The sequence below is a fragment of the Ischnura elegans genome, chromosome 6, assembly GCF_921293095.1.
Source record: "Ischnura elegans chromosome 6, ioIscEleg1.1, whole genome shotgun sequence".
NCBI classification, from domain to species: Eukaryota; Metazoa; Arthropoda; class Insecta; order Odonata; family Coenagrionidae; genus Ischnura; species Ischnura elegans.
The window spans coordinates 82,562,671-82,581,029 of NC_060251.1; the positions used below are offsets into that span (position 1 = coordinate 82,562,671).

Below are 18,359 nucleotides of genomic sequence, written 5' to 3' on the forward strand. Positions count from 1 at the left end.
TGTCAATTATCCCTGCTACTCCTAACAGGATGTCGGTCCCTTGCTTCCACCTGTTGCCCTACCCGTGGCTCCAGCTGAATGAAGGAAATGGGGTCTCCGTTGAAAGTTTTGGCCTGTGCGGATGGTGAGCAGATACAGAAAAGGGGGGGGGGCGCAAAAGATATCTTGAGTTACCTTTACTTTTATCGTAACAAAAATAATCAAGTCACATGAAGACTTTAAGAAAATTTGAATTTAAGAGATTATATACACAAACCAGACAATGCCACCTTATGATATAAAAAAGTTATAATTGTGGTTCTGCAAAGTTTGGCGGCCCCGCAAATGAGGGGGGGGGTTCCCCCTGCGCCCCCCATCTGCATCCGCCACTATGGAAACTGTGAGTTCTCGTTTGGCCGCGCTCTTATGCGATAAAGAATTGGCAGTCGAGCCAACGTAAAGAGTGATTCATTCCAATGATTTATAAGATACGGGAGGGTAGAGTTTACCCCAGATAAAGCCTTAGGCAAGGGGACTGCATAGAGGAGGTCAAATTCCATCCCATTTATGATCGATTGTTGATTTCGGATGCCACTGCCATTATAATCGGCTTTCAAAAAAAAACCCGCGGCGCGTAGTTGAGTGCAATGCGATCCAATTATGAAAAATATTTTTCAGTATATTGTTCGTAATTGCTAGGAATAGCTTTGAAAAGTAATGAATTTGATAGATCACATCATCATGAATGTAACTTTCAGTTGACACCCCTAATTATACCTTATTTCCCCGTGAAACTCGGATCAATTTCTTCGTCAGCGACGCGAGTGGCGACTTTTGGTAACTCAATTAAATGTGTAGTGCAGTGGCGTAGCCAGGGGGGAGGTCCGAGGCGTCCTGACCCCCTTCCCCCGAAATATAAAAACGCAATTATTTTCCTTCATAAAAGAAAATGAAATATTGAAAAATCATGAATTTAAAAAATATTTCTGTAGCAAATGAAGTTTTTTCGATTATCATAAGTTTAAAAACCATAACTTTGACCCTGTTTATCAAACATTTTCAAATGCCTCCAAGTTGTCTTCTTTTTCTTTAAGCTGCTGCATTGAAGCTTTCGCGGTTCACGGTGATTAAAAAAGAGTGACATACGGGTGTATGCCGCGTGTCGTAGTGGAGATTGCCCCGGCGCGCCGGGGCAATCTCCACTACGCCGCGGCGTTTCGCGACCGACTGCCGGTCACTTCTTCAAGGGAATGATGCTGGGATTTGGTTTCGGCTACCTTTTTATTTCAGGTGGGAAGGGTGGGCGGAGGGTGTGTGGAGTGAGGACTGGAGGGGGAAGATGACGAAATGTTGCGGATGACCAGTCATCCGCAACATTTCGTCAGTTTCGTTAGCAGTCCTGCCAGCGTCTTAAGATAAATGTTTTCGGCGTGTGGTTTCTGTCTCACTTATATACCGTGGGCTGGATGGCTTTAAGCGAGGGAAAACCACACTCCAATACCTTCAACCTGAAGATGCTGGCATGATAGTCAGCTGTTGTCCACAAGCAAACTGACACGGAAGAAAAACAAAAAAAACAGAGATCAAGCCATCACCGCGGAAACCTTCGAAGGTACGAAACGATCGTTCTAACATTTATGAATATCAAAGCCGTGGATCATTTTAGCGTAGTTTTCGGTGGAATAGCGTTGCCTGAGATTCGAACTCACCCTGACGAGGTCCGTGAGCAGGGAGAGGCGGAAGGACCAATCCAGTTTGATGTCGTCCTGCACCAGGACGTCCTCCAGGGATCCCCTCGTGCACCACTCGAGCACCAGAGCCAGCGGCCTGCGCGGCGGCTCCGTCAGTACACCCAGCAAAGGGTTCACGTTCTCATGTCGAAGGCCGTGCAGCTGCAGAGACGGGAGGGGAAAAGTCACAATGGAACAATTTTAAATTACATTGGTACATAAGCCTGTATGACACTTTACAATTTATTGGCCAATATATCGGCGCGCAGTATTTTTTAAAATATTGGGTGCTACGTACCGTATGATACGTATCAATATTTGCACCAATATTGGCCATAATAGTGTTGTAATATCCTACTAGAGGACGCCATTGTATTTCGATGATTTCACATTGCATAAGCATTTGTGTGATTTATACTTTTAAATCAATAGTGGAACAACTTCTTTCGTCCACATTATTGAAATTTCAAGCGAATTCTTGGAACAAAACCAATGTTTGCAGCCAAACAGCATGTTTCGCAAAAAGCTTCTAGTTTTGGCCTCTAGGAGTCAACAAAACTGACTTCTGATTAGAGATTGGCCGCGAGAAAATAGAACCTGTTCTAAATTCCAAACTGGGCGAAAAATTGTGTCCAATATTGTGAAAAGGATATATTGGACTAGAAATTGGTATGTGTCAGTTGGACCACAATCCAATATCCAAAGGATTGGTCAATTATAAATTGGGAAGTGTCATACGGGCTTCAGGGCCGCATTCCAGAATCTGAGTCAATGTTGATTCTTCATTGTACCTTGGTGGTTCTGACCTCAAACTCGATCTTGAGTCGAGGTTTTAATTTTAGAAGCTAAATTCAACTCAACTCACTTAGGCTAGGGTAATATGATAAAGTTCTGTGGTAAAATCTCGCTAAATAGTACCTTTACTTAGACTATTTTCGTTCATGGTCTCCCGTTGATTACAAAATTGCATTGTTGGAGCGCGATATTGGATAGGAATTCGTTTTTATGATTTTTAATTTTTATTAGTTATTCGTTCGTAAGAGACCAGGCGTTATTTCGTTAGAGCATTTTCTTTTTATGTGTGAACGACTAGTGTCTTAACACCCCCGCCACTTCTCTATTGAAGCGGCTTGCGGGGTAGTATATACATGGTGGTATATAGATGTAGGTGAATATCACACAAGGAAGTGTTTTTACTAGAGATATTTTATTTCGAAAACGTGACACGAAAGTGGCGGGAATCTTGGAACTTGGAGACTCAATTTGAGTTGGAATTCAACGTATCAACTTCGGATTGCAGTTTGAGCGAGCTTTGGGACTCAAGTAAGGTTTTGTAATACCAATGTGGCATCTGAGTCGAGTTTGAGTCAAGATCAAGGCTTGAATACCATTCTATAAGACGACCGTAATACTTTTTATTGAAGAAAATACGCTATTTTCGTTATTTACAAACCAACAGGAAATTAAAACGCTGAATGAATATTTGAATTCATCAACATGGTAATAATTTAACTTTAAAAAATGGAAAATCACATTCATATAATACTCGTTCTGATTTCACGCGGCGTGATGTAATTTTATGCATAGTAGCTAAGGGTAGGTTAGTTCATGCATAGTAGCTAAGGTTTGGTAGCAGATGAAGGTTTGTCCGAGAAGGGTACAAGGTAAAGCAATACGTGAATGACGTCATATGAATCTCAAAATAACGCTGACCGTGAGATTTTCCCCTTCCACCTAATACTCCTTTAAACATCACCGGTAGTTTTCATGCATATAAGTTGACATTTATAAACTCTTCAGACCAAAAGTAAACACATGTGCACCTTTACGTTTTTATTTTTATAATCCTTCAAGCGTGAATTATTGTCGTTTAAACCCGCCGTTGCACTTAATGCTTTGCAGTACACGATTCTTCCACTACACGCCACATGTATTTTGTTTTGCATTCGTAAAACAAGATGGATGACACAACGGCAAGCACGATGAGTGTACGTCGTCCATTATTTTCATTAATTTATGCATTCAGTTGTTTAAAACTAATGAATAATGTTCAATAAGATTATATCAATTGAAAATAATGAATGATAACAAAGTATTTTTGATGATAATAATTTTTTCGTACTAATGTAGTGCATACAAATATAGTTGCAAAATTCCAAGGTGCACATACTATGTGCACCATACTGCAAAATATTTGTTAATAAATATTTCTTTCGAATTTCACTCCGATGTTATTTTTCCCATCCACCCTGATAATGAAAGAAGACTTATGAATTAATAAAACAGCTCAGAGACTCACGGGTCTGAAGAGGATAAAGGTTATGGGAAATGATGTCCCTTGGAACACAGAACCGGGGGGAAAATATCAGCAGTCTCACTTAAAATGGCTAAAAAACAACAAAAGGTTGCAAAATATAAATAATAAACACCTGCAAGAATGAAGGCATCAGTTTCCGAAAATGAGTATAAATAATCGACTACCGAATAAAACACAAAAATGATACTTATTGCAATTTTTATACGCATTGAGGCAGAAAAAATGCAAGTAAGAAGAATATCAGCAAAATGGGTAATTACAGGCACAAAAGATACTTTTGCAAATATCGCACAGATAATTGTAGTTCATAGTCCAATAATAGTTACGCAAAATGAAATGATCTACTCGCATGAATATAATTAGAATAATATCTATCTTTTTTTAGTATTCAAATGATCGTTTAGAGAATTTAAATTTCAATGGTATCCTTAAAAATGGAATCGTTGAAAAATTGTGATAATCCCATTTTTGTATGTTCCTCAAGAAATAACAGATGTATTTCCGCAATGAGTAAGAAATGAATGACGCGATTCACACAATGCACTCTGAAAAAACTCAAAGAAAATAAGGTAAATCTCTGTAGTGGAGTACCGCCTTGGAATGAAAATATTTTGATCCCCATTTAAGAGCTTGTCCGAGGAGGAGCTGAAAATAGAACTGCACGTGCATCCTTCTTTTTCTGGAGCACGGAAAAATATTTCAACGAGTTCCCTCCCTTTTAGCGACTCCGCAAGCCTTTCACGACCTGACCGAAACACCGAGATGCCTCCGTACATAGAGGAGTTTGAAGGAAGAAGCCACGGCACTAAAGGGATTTGAATTTCCGACAGCGGCGGTTGTTTTATTGCTTCACTTAGCTTCCTTCGCGTGGGGATACGAAGAAGACCTTTGGGGTTTTCCCCTTCGCAATCAACATCGCATTCAGCGGCGGAATGGGAATCGGACCTTGAATTCCGCCGCGCGCTGCACAAATTGGCTTGGGCCGGATATATCTGTTCCGCATTGGAAACTGTGACATGGCCACACAACCTCGGCTTGGGGAGAGATAAAGTTCCACTAAAGTCGCACGGTAAGGGAGCAACCTCGTTTATCCTAACCTCAAAAGCCAATCACTAAGGTTAAGCGGTCGAGAAATTTTGTAAAGTATTAATTAGGTTGGCGAATCATTACCAATAACTTACGACTTTATTTACGAGAACCACTTAAAATCACACTTAAAGTTATGGTTCGACTTCGATCCTAACTAAAAAAGCCAAACACTGAGGTTAAGTGGCCGAGAAAAATGTTTTTAAGTATTAATTGGGTGGGCGAAACATAACCAATTACTTATGACTTTGTTTCCTATAACCACTTAAAATCACACCTAAAGTTATAGTTCAACCTCGAGAGATCGGGGTTCAATTCCCAGTCAAGACCAGTAATTTTGCCTCCATGGGATTTCAGCACTTGGCTTACATTTGTGGGTGACTTCCACTAAAATCGGACGGTAAGCGGGCGACCTCGTTTATCCTAACCTCAAAAGGCATTCATTAAGGTTAAGTGGCCGAGAAATGTTTCAAAGTATTAATTGGGTTGGCGAAACATTACCAATAACTTATGACTTTATTTCCTAGAACCACCTAAAATAACACTTAAATCTATGGTTCCACCTCGAAATATCGGGGTTCGAATCCCAGATAAGACCTTTTATTTTGCCTAATAAGTGGAATTTGTGCATTTGATGCGCTCTTGTGAATTACTCCTCGGAATTATACCACAGACTATCCACGGTATTTTTCCTTGAATTAAAAAGATATGCTCTCCTAAATATATCCATTTTTACAACTCGGGCCGTATAGAATGGTGAAGTAACCTAAATACTCATGAAATTTGCTGAAATCTGAGATGATGAAGTTTGATGAAATCCGAAAGGTAAGGAATAAATAAATTGTATATATTATAGTCGAGAGCAATTTTAACTTACCTTATGGGATTCACTTAAAAAACACTGTTGGTACTCTACGTATACCATTTATTAAAGTTATTTTACTTCCTCCTAGTTGAACAGTTACAACAAAAATTTGAGGTTGCATCTACTTGCGGAACAATTTTGTTTTTCAAGGTAGAACGACGAAGCAGAAAATATTCCGATGACTTTGCGTGTTTTTTTAGATTTATTATTAGTATTTTTATTTACTTGTGAATTCCTTTTAATTTTTGGATTCAAAGTGAAAAATAAAAATTTAACATTCAGGTATATGTTAAAATAAAAATAATGGTATATTCGACTAAAATAACTTCATGAATTCCATTCTATTGATTTATAGCTAATAATTATTTTCACAAGGACGTGGAATAGTTCCGCAAAATATATCCATTGACGGAATTTTATCAAATCAATTATAAGGCATCGCTGCGAAATTTCTTTAGGAATTCATTTTCAAGAGCTTTTTCCATCATTTTTACTAGTCAAAATCAAGAAATAGAGAAAAATGAACTAATGCCATCAATAGTTTCATGGAAATAATGAAAATTCGCCAAAAAAAGGCAAAGAGTAGGGGAATGAAGATATGCAAAATTAGAGGGACATATGCTACCGTTTGCACAAGGTCTGATGGAAAAAAGCTAAATTAGAAAAATCTAGCCTCTAATTGTATCTATTTTCTAAAAAAAGAGCAGGGCTACGTACTATTATGAAATGGGACCGAATAAAAAAAATACAAACGCAGCTGATATTCTTGCGAAGAATTTATATTCAAACCTCATAGGGATTGAAGGCGATTCTCAAGGCCACCAACAGGTGGGGTATTCGGGGTAAAGTGCCAGGGGAAGGTATAGGGGGTCACGAGAGACATGTATGACATAAGAGGATTTTGTCATTTTCGGTGACAACGTAAGATTTCAGCTACTCCTTCCCCACCTTCCAAACAAGTATTATGTAAGACATCAAACATATCTGCTCTTAGATAAATACCCCTTTTTTGCAGTTAGAGTTCTCAATTTCAGACATTACCTCTTGAAAAATCAAAAGTTTTAGAATGTGGGGTAGCTCGTTGGCAGGAACCACCTTAAACCATGCACAAAGCTTAAAGAAGACGTATTAGAGTTTTTAGCGTCTATGTACGCAGTGGCGGATTAAGAAAGGGATTGCCGCCCTTCCGTAATTACTGGAAAAATTGAAAAGATGGTAATATTTAAGGTGGCTCTCCAATGAAAGCATGTATTTCACCAGCTCATAAAAAATGATTAAAAATAATTGAGGACCCAAAAATCCTAGGGGTACAAGCGCAATTTTATAATTTTGATGATGAGTGCAGCTGATGATTCGTAGATTACTCAAAATTGTAGGAGCAAAAGTATACCAGTGAATTACTGATACGTGTGTAATCATAGTTTCACTTGTATACTTTTACCGCAACAATATTTAGTACCCTACCAACCATTATGCGCAATTATCTCCAAAATTATAAAATTGCCGTTTTACACCTTGGATCTTGGGTCCTCCATTGATACATTTCATAAAACCACTTGTCCACGCACATCAGACGTCAGACACATTATCGCTGAGATGTATAGCATACCACCAAGCCGCAGCGGAAAGCAATGAACCCTATCCCCAGAACAACGTCCGTAGTCCGTCCATGGATGCCCGTGTATGACGAAGCGATGAGAATCACAAAAACTGCCGCTCAAGTGGTCGTATTTTCATTTTTATGGTGTAAAACCTCTTTACTATTTACGATGTGGTCTTGAAATTTTTAAAGTATAATTAACAGGCACTCTGTAACATTTCATCTCAAATATGAAAATTTGCCTCTGACAACATATTGAGCTAAAATAATTATTTGAAGTTACTATTATAATGACTGAGTAGTTAATAAAAGTCCTAATATACACTTGAGAGATTCAAGTGAAAGATTCTGGTTATAAAATTGATTTTTTCACTGTAAATTTATCGTATTGTTTTCATATAAAATTTTATTATATCAATAAATATATTTTAAATCGAAGTTTAAGCTATCTTGATAATTGAAGCAGTGTCATTCATAATTAATCAATCATTAAAAGACATAAGACAATGCTCGTAAGAAAATCGACCCGGTATTGATTACCTTTTTGATGGACGGATAGAGCACGAGTTCAGGTGGCCTAAAAGAAAAGAAATTATCAAAGAAATGAAAATACAAACAAAAGTATAACAAATAAAACCCGCTATCATACTAAAATGAAAAAATATACAAAGGAGACTGAATTACGAGTAGGATACGTAAAATAAAATAATGATTGCGTGTAAATGATACAGTAATTAATTTCTTACCTATACCAAAAGATTTTAAACTGAATGAAGATGAATATTGAATGCAAAATAAAAAGCCACTCTTAACCAGTGGGAATATACATTGAATTTTCAGTGAGCTTTGTCAATAAGAAAATGAATTACATATAATCAATTGTAAAATATGAAAAATAAAATTAATTAAATTTTACAGTTACCACCATGCTCCCAAAAACATTAAATTCCCAATTTATTTAAAATTTATAAAAATAGAGGATAATTTGAGTATTACTTTGGCTCTTTTTTCGTGTGACAAAAGCAATAAGTAGAACGGTTTTCACAATCTGCCATGATACATTTATATGAAAAATAATTAACAATGGTGAGGGATATTTTATGATGTGATGAGTTCCGGAAAAATCAAGTAAAATATGCCATTGCACAATTATTTTATTTTGGCTGTTGGGGCGGCCGATTGCATCCCAATTTAATAAACGATTTCATTATATTGACTAACATGAAAGAGGGACAAGTGAAAGTTAAACAGAGAGATATAAATGACATTTATTCTCTTTTTAAATTTCCCGGAAAATTTATTGGGTAGCCCCATGGTTCCAGCACAAATCGAAGAGGAGAATGACAAGATAAAGTAGAAATATTATAAGTGAATCGATGTCAGAAGTTTTTTGGGCGGAATATCCTGTGAAACGGTGCCTTTTTGGACTTCAGTGAAAAATATTTACAAACATTTTTTTCTTTTTGGAGAGAGGATGACGCAGGTCCAAAATAGTTAAAAGGATGGCTTAATTTCATTATTTTTGTTTTTATTACGCCTCTGGCCTACATTCTGGGACTTGCCATAACTTATGATTCCACCACGTCAATAATGAATTTATCAAAATCTCGCCTGCTATCCTCAGGACGATAATTTCGAGATATTTCTTTAGCTCACAGCAAGGAATTCTTTGCTAAAAATTTTGCGAGTGCTCGTCAAGGTAGCTAAAAACTTTTCGTGCTGTGTAGCCGCGTCAATGTTCGGGTGGCCCCAACGTTTCCCGATCGATACTTGTCGCTTTATCAAGGGAATCTAGCGAGATAGGAAATTAATCACCTCATCGGATTCCCTTGAAAAAGCGATCAGAATTGGTCGGGAAACATTGGGTTCACCCGAACATTGACGCGGCGACATAGCTCAAAAAGTTTTTAACTAACATTACAGCATTGAATTGTATTGTAGATTCTTAATGATTTCTGACGTTTGGGTATTGATGTATTGATCCTAAGGGGACATGGGCCTGCAGGAGTGATCAAGAATAAAGAAATAGAAATTATGTCCCTTTAGAATGTGGGGTAGCTGGTTGGCAGGAACCACCTAAAACTATGCACAAAGCTTAAAGAAGACGTATTAGAGTTTTTATTATTAATTAGAGCACCATCTTTCACTATGAGCATGAAACGGCTATTATAATTAATGAGTTAGTAATCGCCCTCCTCACATTGGCTACCTCGCACGCAATATAGGTGTCTGTGATGAACGAGGACGGGTTTCGGCGTGAACTCAACCAACTTTTATTTTTTTTAAATTACCAAAATTACCACCACTTACCGTCAGAAGCACGTCCATGGCTTTGTTCTTAAGCTCGAAAGAACTTTGGACAGGAAGCTCCTTCAACTGCACCATATCACCCTGAAAAAGAAAAAAAAACGTATCGAATTAGGGAAAATTAATGTATAGCATTCGCAATAATTACTATCGGCGCAAAAAAGGTAGAACGCTGAACTTGAAGCATTTGTACGAAATTCTGCCGAAGATCTATTGAATCGGGTCATATATCATTTTACTCATTGATTATTCGGCTAATACAATGAATCATTAATCATGAAACATTGTTTAAACGGAAACGTTTGGCTTCTACGGATGAAAGAGTGAAGAAGAACACGTAATAAAACTATGAAAACGGCGAAACGGTCGTCTTCTTCATCTCGTCATGGGAAAAATTTTGAGTTGCAATTGAGAACTGGTGCATTTTATTGTAATTTTTATAGAGAGACTAACATCTTTGCATTACAAAGAGCCTTTCAAGATAAAATTTTACCCATTTATTGATTGTTAAAATGGCCGAAAGGTAGATTTCAATTTCCGAGTTTCAGAAGTGTACATGAATATTGAAGTAACGTATGCTAAATTTAAAATATATAGTATAAAATTTTCGTGTAAGGAAATGTTTATATTATTCCTCTTACTTAAAATAAATCAAAAAAACGATAAACGCCCCGCGTCAATGCACTCTACCAAAACGACGATTTTCGTTATGAAGCTTCGGCAGAATTTTGTAACAGTTTTTTACATCAAGAAATTAAGCCCCTAGTTAGTGGATGTTAAAAATAGGAATTAGTACAATAGAGCAATCGATGTAGTGAAAGGTTACGAGCTAATAATGTTTTTGTGAATCGTTAAAACGAAAGAATAATTGGAACAGCAATATTGATGGGAATTCAAGTTTAATTTTTTTCCCTTTGAAAGCATATTTTGGCTGGCAATAAAATATGTACCAGAACCTGACGGAGTGAAAGGACGTTTATAATTCCCAAGTCCCTTGAGAATCCAGATAAAACACTGGTAGCAGTAAACAATATACAGGCTCATATTTCGTTCGGTTGTACAACGGCTTGTGGAAGTATTTTTTAGTGGCCAAATCATATCTCTAATCGCCATGTTTGTCACTTCAACTTTCTTAATTATTTGGTTGATTTTGTCGAATGATTCTCTGAAAAAACTCCAAAAACTTAGGTGGTCCCATCTTTAACGACTTATTACATGCTTTACACGCTAGTTGATCGAACATTTGTCTAACAAGAGGCTTTCACGATGATCATTCTACAGAAGCAGGCAGCTAAAAAGAAGAACTACCACACTACTACCACACAGAACTACAAAAGACAAAATACAAATGACTGAGAGGAAGTGTTGCGTTCTTCTTACGGTTTCTATCCACGCACTGTGAGACTTTTTATCCCATGAAAAAAAAAATCATTGTGTAAAATGAAAATTACACACTCTCAAGTTCATTTCAAATTATTTTCAATAGCTATGCCGCTTTTCTCGGTTGACGAATGGCATTATTGTTTGAGGTCAACTTAATAATGCACAGTATCATCATACGCTAAGGTGAAAATTGTATTTGCAAGAGTCAATCGACCACTGAGGTAATTTTTCCCGTTCAAGAGCTAAAACATGTTGTTACGTATCGGTAAAACGAGAATTTACCAAAAGTAATACTGGTGTAAATTTAGGTATGAATATTTTCACTTTGAAAGGATATTTTGCACTGTCATATCACCAAAAATTCAAAATGATGTTAAAAGTTTTAAACAAGTAATACATCATGAAAAAGACCTCTTAACGCAGCCCAATATTTCAATGGTACAAAATATACTCACGTTGTATCTGGCCCTGGAGTCGACCACCAGTCCCCGGAGGCTGCTGGTGCTACCCCGGATGGCCGAGGCTCCTTTGGCGGCCGCGGCGAGGGGCCCCGGCCGCAGGGAACCCAGCGAGCCAGCCAGGAGTCCGAACTCGGGCCGCTCGGTCGGGACCAGCCCCTCCGGCGCGCCGCCCAGCTCCTGCAGGTGCTGCAGCCAGCAGCACAGAACCGTCTCGATGCCCGCGTCCACCTGCAGTAATATGGAGGGGAGGGGAGAAATACGGTCACGGGAGCCGCAGAGATGCAGGAAGGTTGATTAAGCGTTGGAAGTCCGAGTTTTTCAAAAGAGAGATACCTTGGTCACGTGAGGAAGGCATATTTATGACTTTCAGAAGCCGAAATTAGTTTTCAATTTTTTCAATGAGTTAAGCGTGATGTTTTACAGACGAAATAAATTTTTAAGTCGGAAAAATGGAAAAATATTGCTTTAATGCCAAAAAAAATCGATGGAATGGAGTAAAAAAATGGCGTTTTTTTAAACTTTTGATTTATAGCTGATTAAAAGTTTGCCGATATGGGCTTGTAAATGTTAGGCGTTTCCTTCAGAGGCAATCGACATGACCCAGACTGCGTAAACAAAGTTTCTTAGAAAAAAAATTGACAGCCAAGGAATTTCATATACCTGGATTCCATTAGTATAAAAGGTCATAAATAAGACTTATTTTTTTTAACGAAATTTGGTTACTTCATTCTCGATCAAAAAAATTGACCTCATTTAATTTAGATATATCTTTGAATAAAGAAGTGGATTAACAAAAGAATGGCAGTGGAAATGCATGCTAATCTTAGAAATTTCCAAGTTGTCTCTCATTAATATTAAAAATTATTTACGACTAAAGATGCTATGATACGTAATTATATGAAAGCAATGATAGGCATGACTCATGTATTAGACGATGACTCTTAAGATGAAGTTTTAACTTATTACAAAGAGTGAAGAAAAGAAGTAGAAATAGAATGTTTAATGTAGATAGAGTTAATCAAAATGATTCGAAACTATACAAATTCCTCAATAAAACCCCAGGTCTTGCCACTTTTCTCCACGCAGATCACTATAACAGAAGGTTTTATAAGCTCATTGGGAGGCATAACATATTTTATTGAACCTTCTAGGCCCATATGGGATGTTTTCATATACCGAACCATTATCACGCTCTTAGCTAAAAGAAGAAGATAGAGATTGACTTAGACAAGAGATTTTACATGGTCAATGACGGAGAAACACTCCTTAATTAATGTTTCTTCTCCTCTACTGTTTGATAGAAACTATCAAATGTAGTTTATTTACGACTTTTTAATTCAAATAAAAATTCATGAAAACAATTTAATGATAATAGTGTTTAGTACGGTAAAAGTATTCAGTGATAATTAAAAGAATTCAGTAGGAGGACGTTAGGCAATAGTAGTATTGCAAAGTAGACAAAGGCGGTATTTCATAAACAATTTTGAAAAATAAACAAATGAGTGATGAATGTCAGTTACATATAAAATAAAGGCCAACTTTGTAAAACATTCATCCGTAATAATGATTTTATAAATATTAGTAACTGATTTATAGAATGTTATATACAATTTCATTTTCAGATAGCAATGTTATTGGCCCTAAAATATAGGTATTTATACAATTTACATTCAAATATATCAATATTAAGGAGTATTTGAAAATTATCCTAAACATAGGTGCAAAATTATCTTGTAACACGCAGCGTTCCAGAATACAAAAGCCAGTGAAAACACAAGAACAACAAGTGTGACCACAAATAGATGGACTCAGAATGCAACCACGACTATCGAGAAACATGAAGCTTTCAGAAACGAATTCGTCAACAACGTTAAACATCGAACAACATAGCACCATTAATCAATGCATTTTCATTACAACAGATATTGTTGGTAAAGCATATTACACAGTTTACACCGAGATTCCCACTGAAACATACCACTGAAAAATCCAATGGACCCTAATTTCCTCGATAATGGTATTACATGTGTCGTGAGATAAAGTGTAGTGAACATGCCATGGTGACTGAATATTGGAATGGACACGTGTTTTTAGAACGAGGATATAAGAATCACTTTGATGATATTAAACTCCTTTCATGATTTTAATCAATTTCTGACCTTTTTAACCATTATCTGAAAACTGTGGTCCATAAAAAAACATGCTGTACATACTTTTAACACTGATTTAAGGAGATTGAAACAGTTTAATAAAACACAGTAAGCTTCGAGTTAAAGTTAAAAGAGTACACTGAAAAGACAGAGCAACGAATTGTGAACATGGAAACTGCTGTACAACGAACACAGCCATCAAGAGGTAGATTCAAACACGGTAATTTTATAGTGAGACAGTCTAGGATTTTGAAAACCATCGAATACCACAACACTCAAAATGTTTTTAATCCTTACTCGCTCTGACAGTATGGGAGAAGGCAGCTGCGCCAAAAAAGAAAAACGAAAAAACACAGTCATCATTTGGACTCCAAATTGCGCCACAAAAATCAATAAAATGGTCTTGCAACAGAGTATATATAACTTAGTTTCAACATGAAATCACTTGGATGTTTAAAAGAATATATGTTAGCAAGCAAAAGCTTTGTTCATGGATGCTTCAAACTTGAAAACAAAAATGTATCAGCCTTGCCTTTCGAAAAAACACTTAAAAAATTCAACAGTATTTTTCTGTTAATTCATTTCAAAAGCTTTGCTAAAGTCAAAACATAGTCTCTGCGACAAAAAAAGCTTACAATGGTGAAAACACCTGTTACTCTTTTCATACCGCTGGATTGCAACAAAACTAAATGGCAAAACATACAAAGGAGTAAATATAATTCATTAGAAACCCACCACACGCGATACAATCTCATATTTAATTTATATTTATGAAATGATCATACTTAATTGGTGAAATAGTGGCTTAAAACTATTTTTCAGGTAATATTACATTTACACTAATTTAAAAATATCGCATTAGTAAAGGTTAATGCTGTTCATATGAGTGAATTTCCAAGACTCGGGACTTAACAATTTCATCTTAATTAAAAAATAGTATCAAAATGTATTTATCAATTGATAATGCATGGCATTTTTTTATGATTATCCATGTTATTGGTCCATTTTTACAACAAAATTATCAAAAAACAGAGCGTTATTCACGCTGCTCATATTTTTGATGAATAATGGGACGTATTCACTGATTTCCTTCCTGTAAAATAATTTTTCGGGAGCACAATTATTTGTTGTGCTATTAATAATTGTGTTTATGAAATATTGATCCATAGAAAAGACCCGATAACGATGAATTACAGGAGCTTGTACGGAATGATGGACAATAATGACCTTCAACGAAATTAAGCGGTTATTGCGACACTCACCCTCCTATTGTCGTGAACTGGTGGAAAAACAAAATCTGATGGCGTCAGCAGAATCTTATACGGACCTTTAGACATCCTCTTCTTAAGGAGTTGCTTCCTGAAAACATTTAGATTCATATTAGCACAAAACAATTCAGCGTCTTTTTTCAATAACAGAATAAGAGGTTAGGTTTGAAGCACTTTATCCACTCGCTGTCTAGGAGAGTTTACGTAGTATTCAACATGTATTTCATGCATGAGTAGAAGCACTTGAATGATGTATGTACAACATAAGTATTGATTGTCTCTTAAAACCAGAACTGTGACTAAGGATGGGATGTACGCTGCTTATTCAGCTATGTAACAAGGGTAGGAATACATTTTTACTATCTTCCATTGCCAAATAAATATTTATCATAAAAAATTTACAACACTTAGCTTCGCGGAATTTTTCAAAATAGTGCAGTTGTTCATATGTTAAAAAATATTTGATAAGTGGCAATGCATTTTTCCCATTAGGGAAAAAGTATTTTGATAAAAATAAATGCTGAATTTAATAATACGTAATTCAAATTTGATAATGTTTAATTCGAAAGTTGATAACTTACTTGATGGTCGATTAACCTGGTCTTCACAGGCCATGTTAACGCTTCATGCCAATCAAAGTTTTTCTCCTATGCACTGAGCCGTAATCAACGTTATTATAAAGATTAATTATGAGCGATCTATCCGTTTTTGCGCCGACAGTATTAAAAAACTTTAAAGCTGATTCTTTGATCTGCTGGGAAATCCTGAGTACATGCATACATATATCATGTATACATATAGGTACGTACATTCTTGAGCCCTTCCGAAAATTTTCCATCTGTTGCTCATCCCAAACAAGCGCTCGTCCGAAGACCCTTATATTCGGATTATGGAACGAAAGGGGGGATCTGGAGGGTCCTTTTGTAAGTCAGGGCGCGGGGTTAGGAGCGATGAAGGCTACGCGGATTGTGGGGATGAAAGTCCGAAGGCTTTTTAGGACGGGAAACAGACGAGGAATTAACGGCGTGGATCGACGTGCGCTGGGGGGATGGGATAGTCGGCCGGGCCCACGGATGAAAAGGCCTGGATTTGCGACGACACCGAGCACAACAAAAGCAACCCTCGGGGATGAGTGGTGGGAAAACGGGGTCACAGCGCCGCTAAGCCAAGCAAACAAACAATTGGGTTGGGCGCAAAAAACATGGGTTGCCCAAAAGTCATCCGATCAAATTCTCGCGGCGACGGCAACAAGCTACTACTCAGATTTTTTCCCTTCCTGACTCCTTTCTTGTTCTCCTTCGACTAGAATGAATTTAAGCGTTGACATGGGAAAGGTAGTTAGTAATTTTAAACGTAAAATTAAAAGTAAACGTAAAATTTACAGCAGACAAAAGAAAGAGGTTTGCCAACATTGTAAAGCTTATATTAATGTTAGGGATGTGCGAGTATCACTTTTTGATCTCGAGTTGAGCTGAAAACTACTCGCGAGTATCGAGTCGAGTATGGCAATTGTGATCCAGGCAACTAAGCAATCAAGCTCCAAAATATTCTCATTTTTCTTATCCCCAATTTTCTACTCTGAATGCTTAGCTTGATCTAAAAAGGAAAAGATTAGGAGGAACGTTGATGCAAATCGTGTCCGAATTAGAAAAGCGAAGAAAGAATTATAGGAAACAATAGTATCGCATAAGAAAATACGAGCGGTACAGCGGTCCACTCCGATAACGCCGCCAGGTCGGAAGACGGTCGTCAACCGCGTCTGACAAAAAAAGCATTCGGCGCCCACGTCGACTACTATGGTGGTTGATTGATACATATACAACAAGCTAAATCTCATAGGCTATGGGATTAGGACGACTTAAAAAAAAGTTTTCTACGGATTAAGGAAGGTTTCCATGGAGTACTAAAGAAGTGATCTGGGAGCCTCCCTTTCCTTCCAGCACTGCCTTCTTCAATTCACTGTAAGGCCTAATCCCTTTCAATCTATTTAAAAATCCTATTATTTTCCTTCCCCTCCCTCTATCCCCCAAAATTCTACCCTCTAACACCATTTTCAACATCCCCTTCCCGCTAAGTACTCCTCCCATCCATACCTTTTGTCTCCTCCGTATCACATCTAAAAGCTTCCTCTCCTCGCCAACCGTATACAGCACTTCCAGCAACCAGAAAGACTTATCGACCATAAGAGCGGTATCATTACATGAGTTTTCTGATAGCACCTCCAGTCGGCAGATTTCTGAACTTACTGGCCTCGACAGCTCTGTAACCGATATTACTAGACTCGACTCGACATTCGTAGTACTACTCGAAGCACTCGAGTCGAGTACCAACTACTCGACTCGACTCGAATTTTCGAGTACCTACTTTCACATCCCTAATTGACGTACAAACTTCGTCAATCGTAGCAACTGATATATTGTACCAATTTAATATCTAAATTTCCCATGCCATTGGCATGTGCATGCACTGCCCTCTCCATTAAAAAACGAAATTTCGATTATTTCTGATTTATTACAATTCCCATGTTAACTATTCAATTATGAGTTCATCCTGCAAAAGACGCTTAGTCATTCTACTCGGCTAGGGTAGGTGAACGGACCTTCTATCTGGATAATTATAAATTTTATAATTTTTAAATTTTAATTAAAAATTTTATTTATAATTTTCCAGACACAATAGATGCACTATCATGAAAAATTCCGATACGCTGACTGTTGGAAAATTTTCATGATAAATATTTATTTGGCAATGGAAGATAGTAAAAATAATGATAAATTTGAAACAAATATTTCTGCCCAGCAAAAATAATTAGTAGTAGAGCCTAAATGAAATAGGACTACCTCCCAACTCCTTTTCTAAAATATGCGTTATTTTCTGCGGTAGGTTGTGATTTCATGTCCCTAAACTGTAATACTCGATTTCAAGGAACAAAGTATTTCTACGCTTGTTACATTGATGAATAAGCAGCGTACATCCCATTCTTAGTCCCAAATTTCATGTAAAAATAATTCAAAAAATTATCAAAGTAAAGGAACGTACCATAGATGCCAACCATTTTGAGATATAATTGTAATTTGTAGCACTAGGTAACGTTGATTATAGCTCAGGGAAATAGATTTATCGTTTGCCTTGGCCAAAAAATATTGATTGACATGAAATGACGGACCTTTTCTGATATTGTTCCGTAATCTAGAAGCCAGTGAGGCTTTACTT

At 37.0% G+C, this 18,359-nt stretch overlaps 1 protein-coding gene across 1 annotated transcript in view; it reads right to left on the minus strand.

Annotated features, from left to right (window-relative positions):
* Positions 1–18,359, minus strand: part of LOC124161073 (retinal guanylyl cyclase 1-like) — a 524,211-nt gene that overhangs the window by 42,324 nt on the left and 463,528 nt on the right. The window contains exons 12-15 of the mRNA XM_046537245.1: positions 15,141–15,237; positions 11,723–11,956; positions 9,888–9,968; positions 1,689–1,871 (exon numbers count right to left, since the gene is read on the minus strand). Coding sequence (XP_046393201.1) covers positions 1,689–1,871; positions 9,888–9,968; positions 11,723–11,956; positions 15,141–15,237 — 595 coding nt within the window. The remainder of the gene's footprint in view (positions 1–1,688; positions 1,872–9,887; positions 9,969–11,722; positions 11,957–15,140; positions 15,238–18,359) is intronic.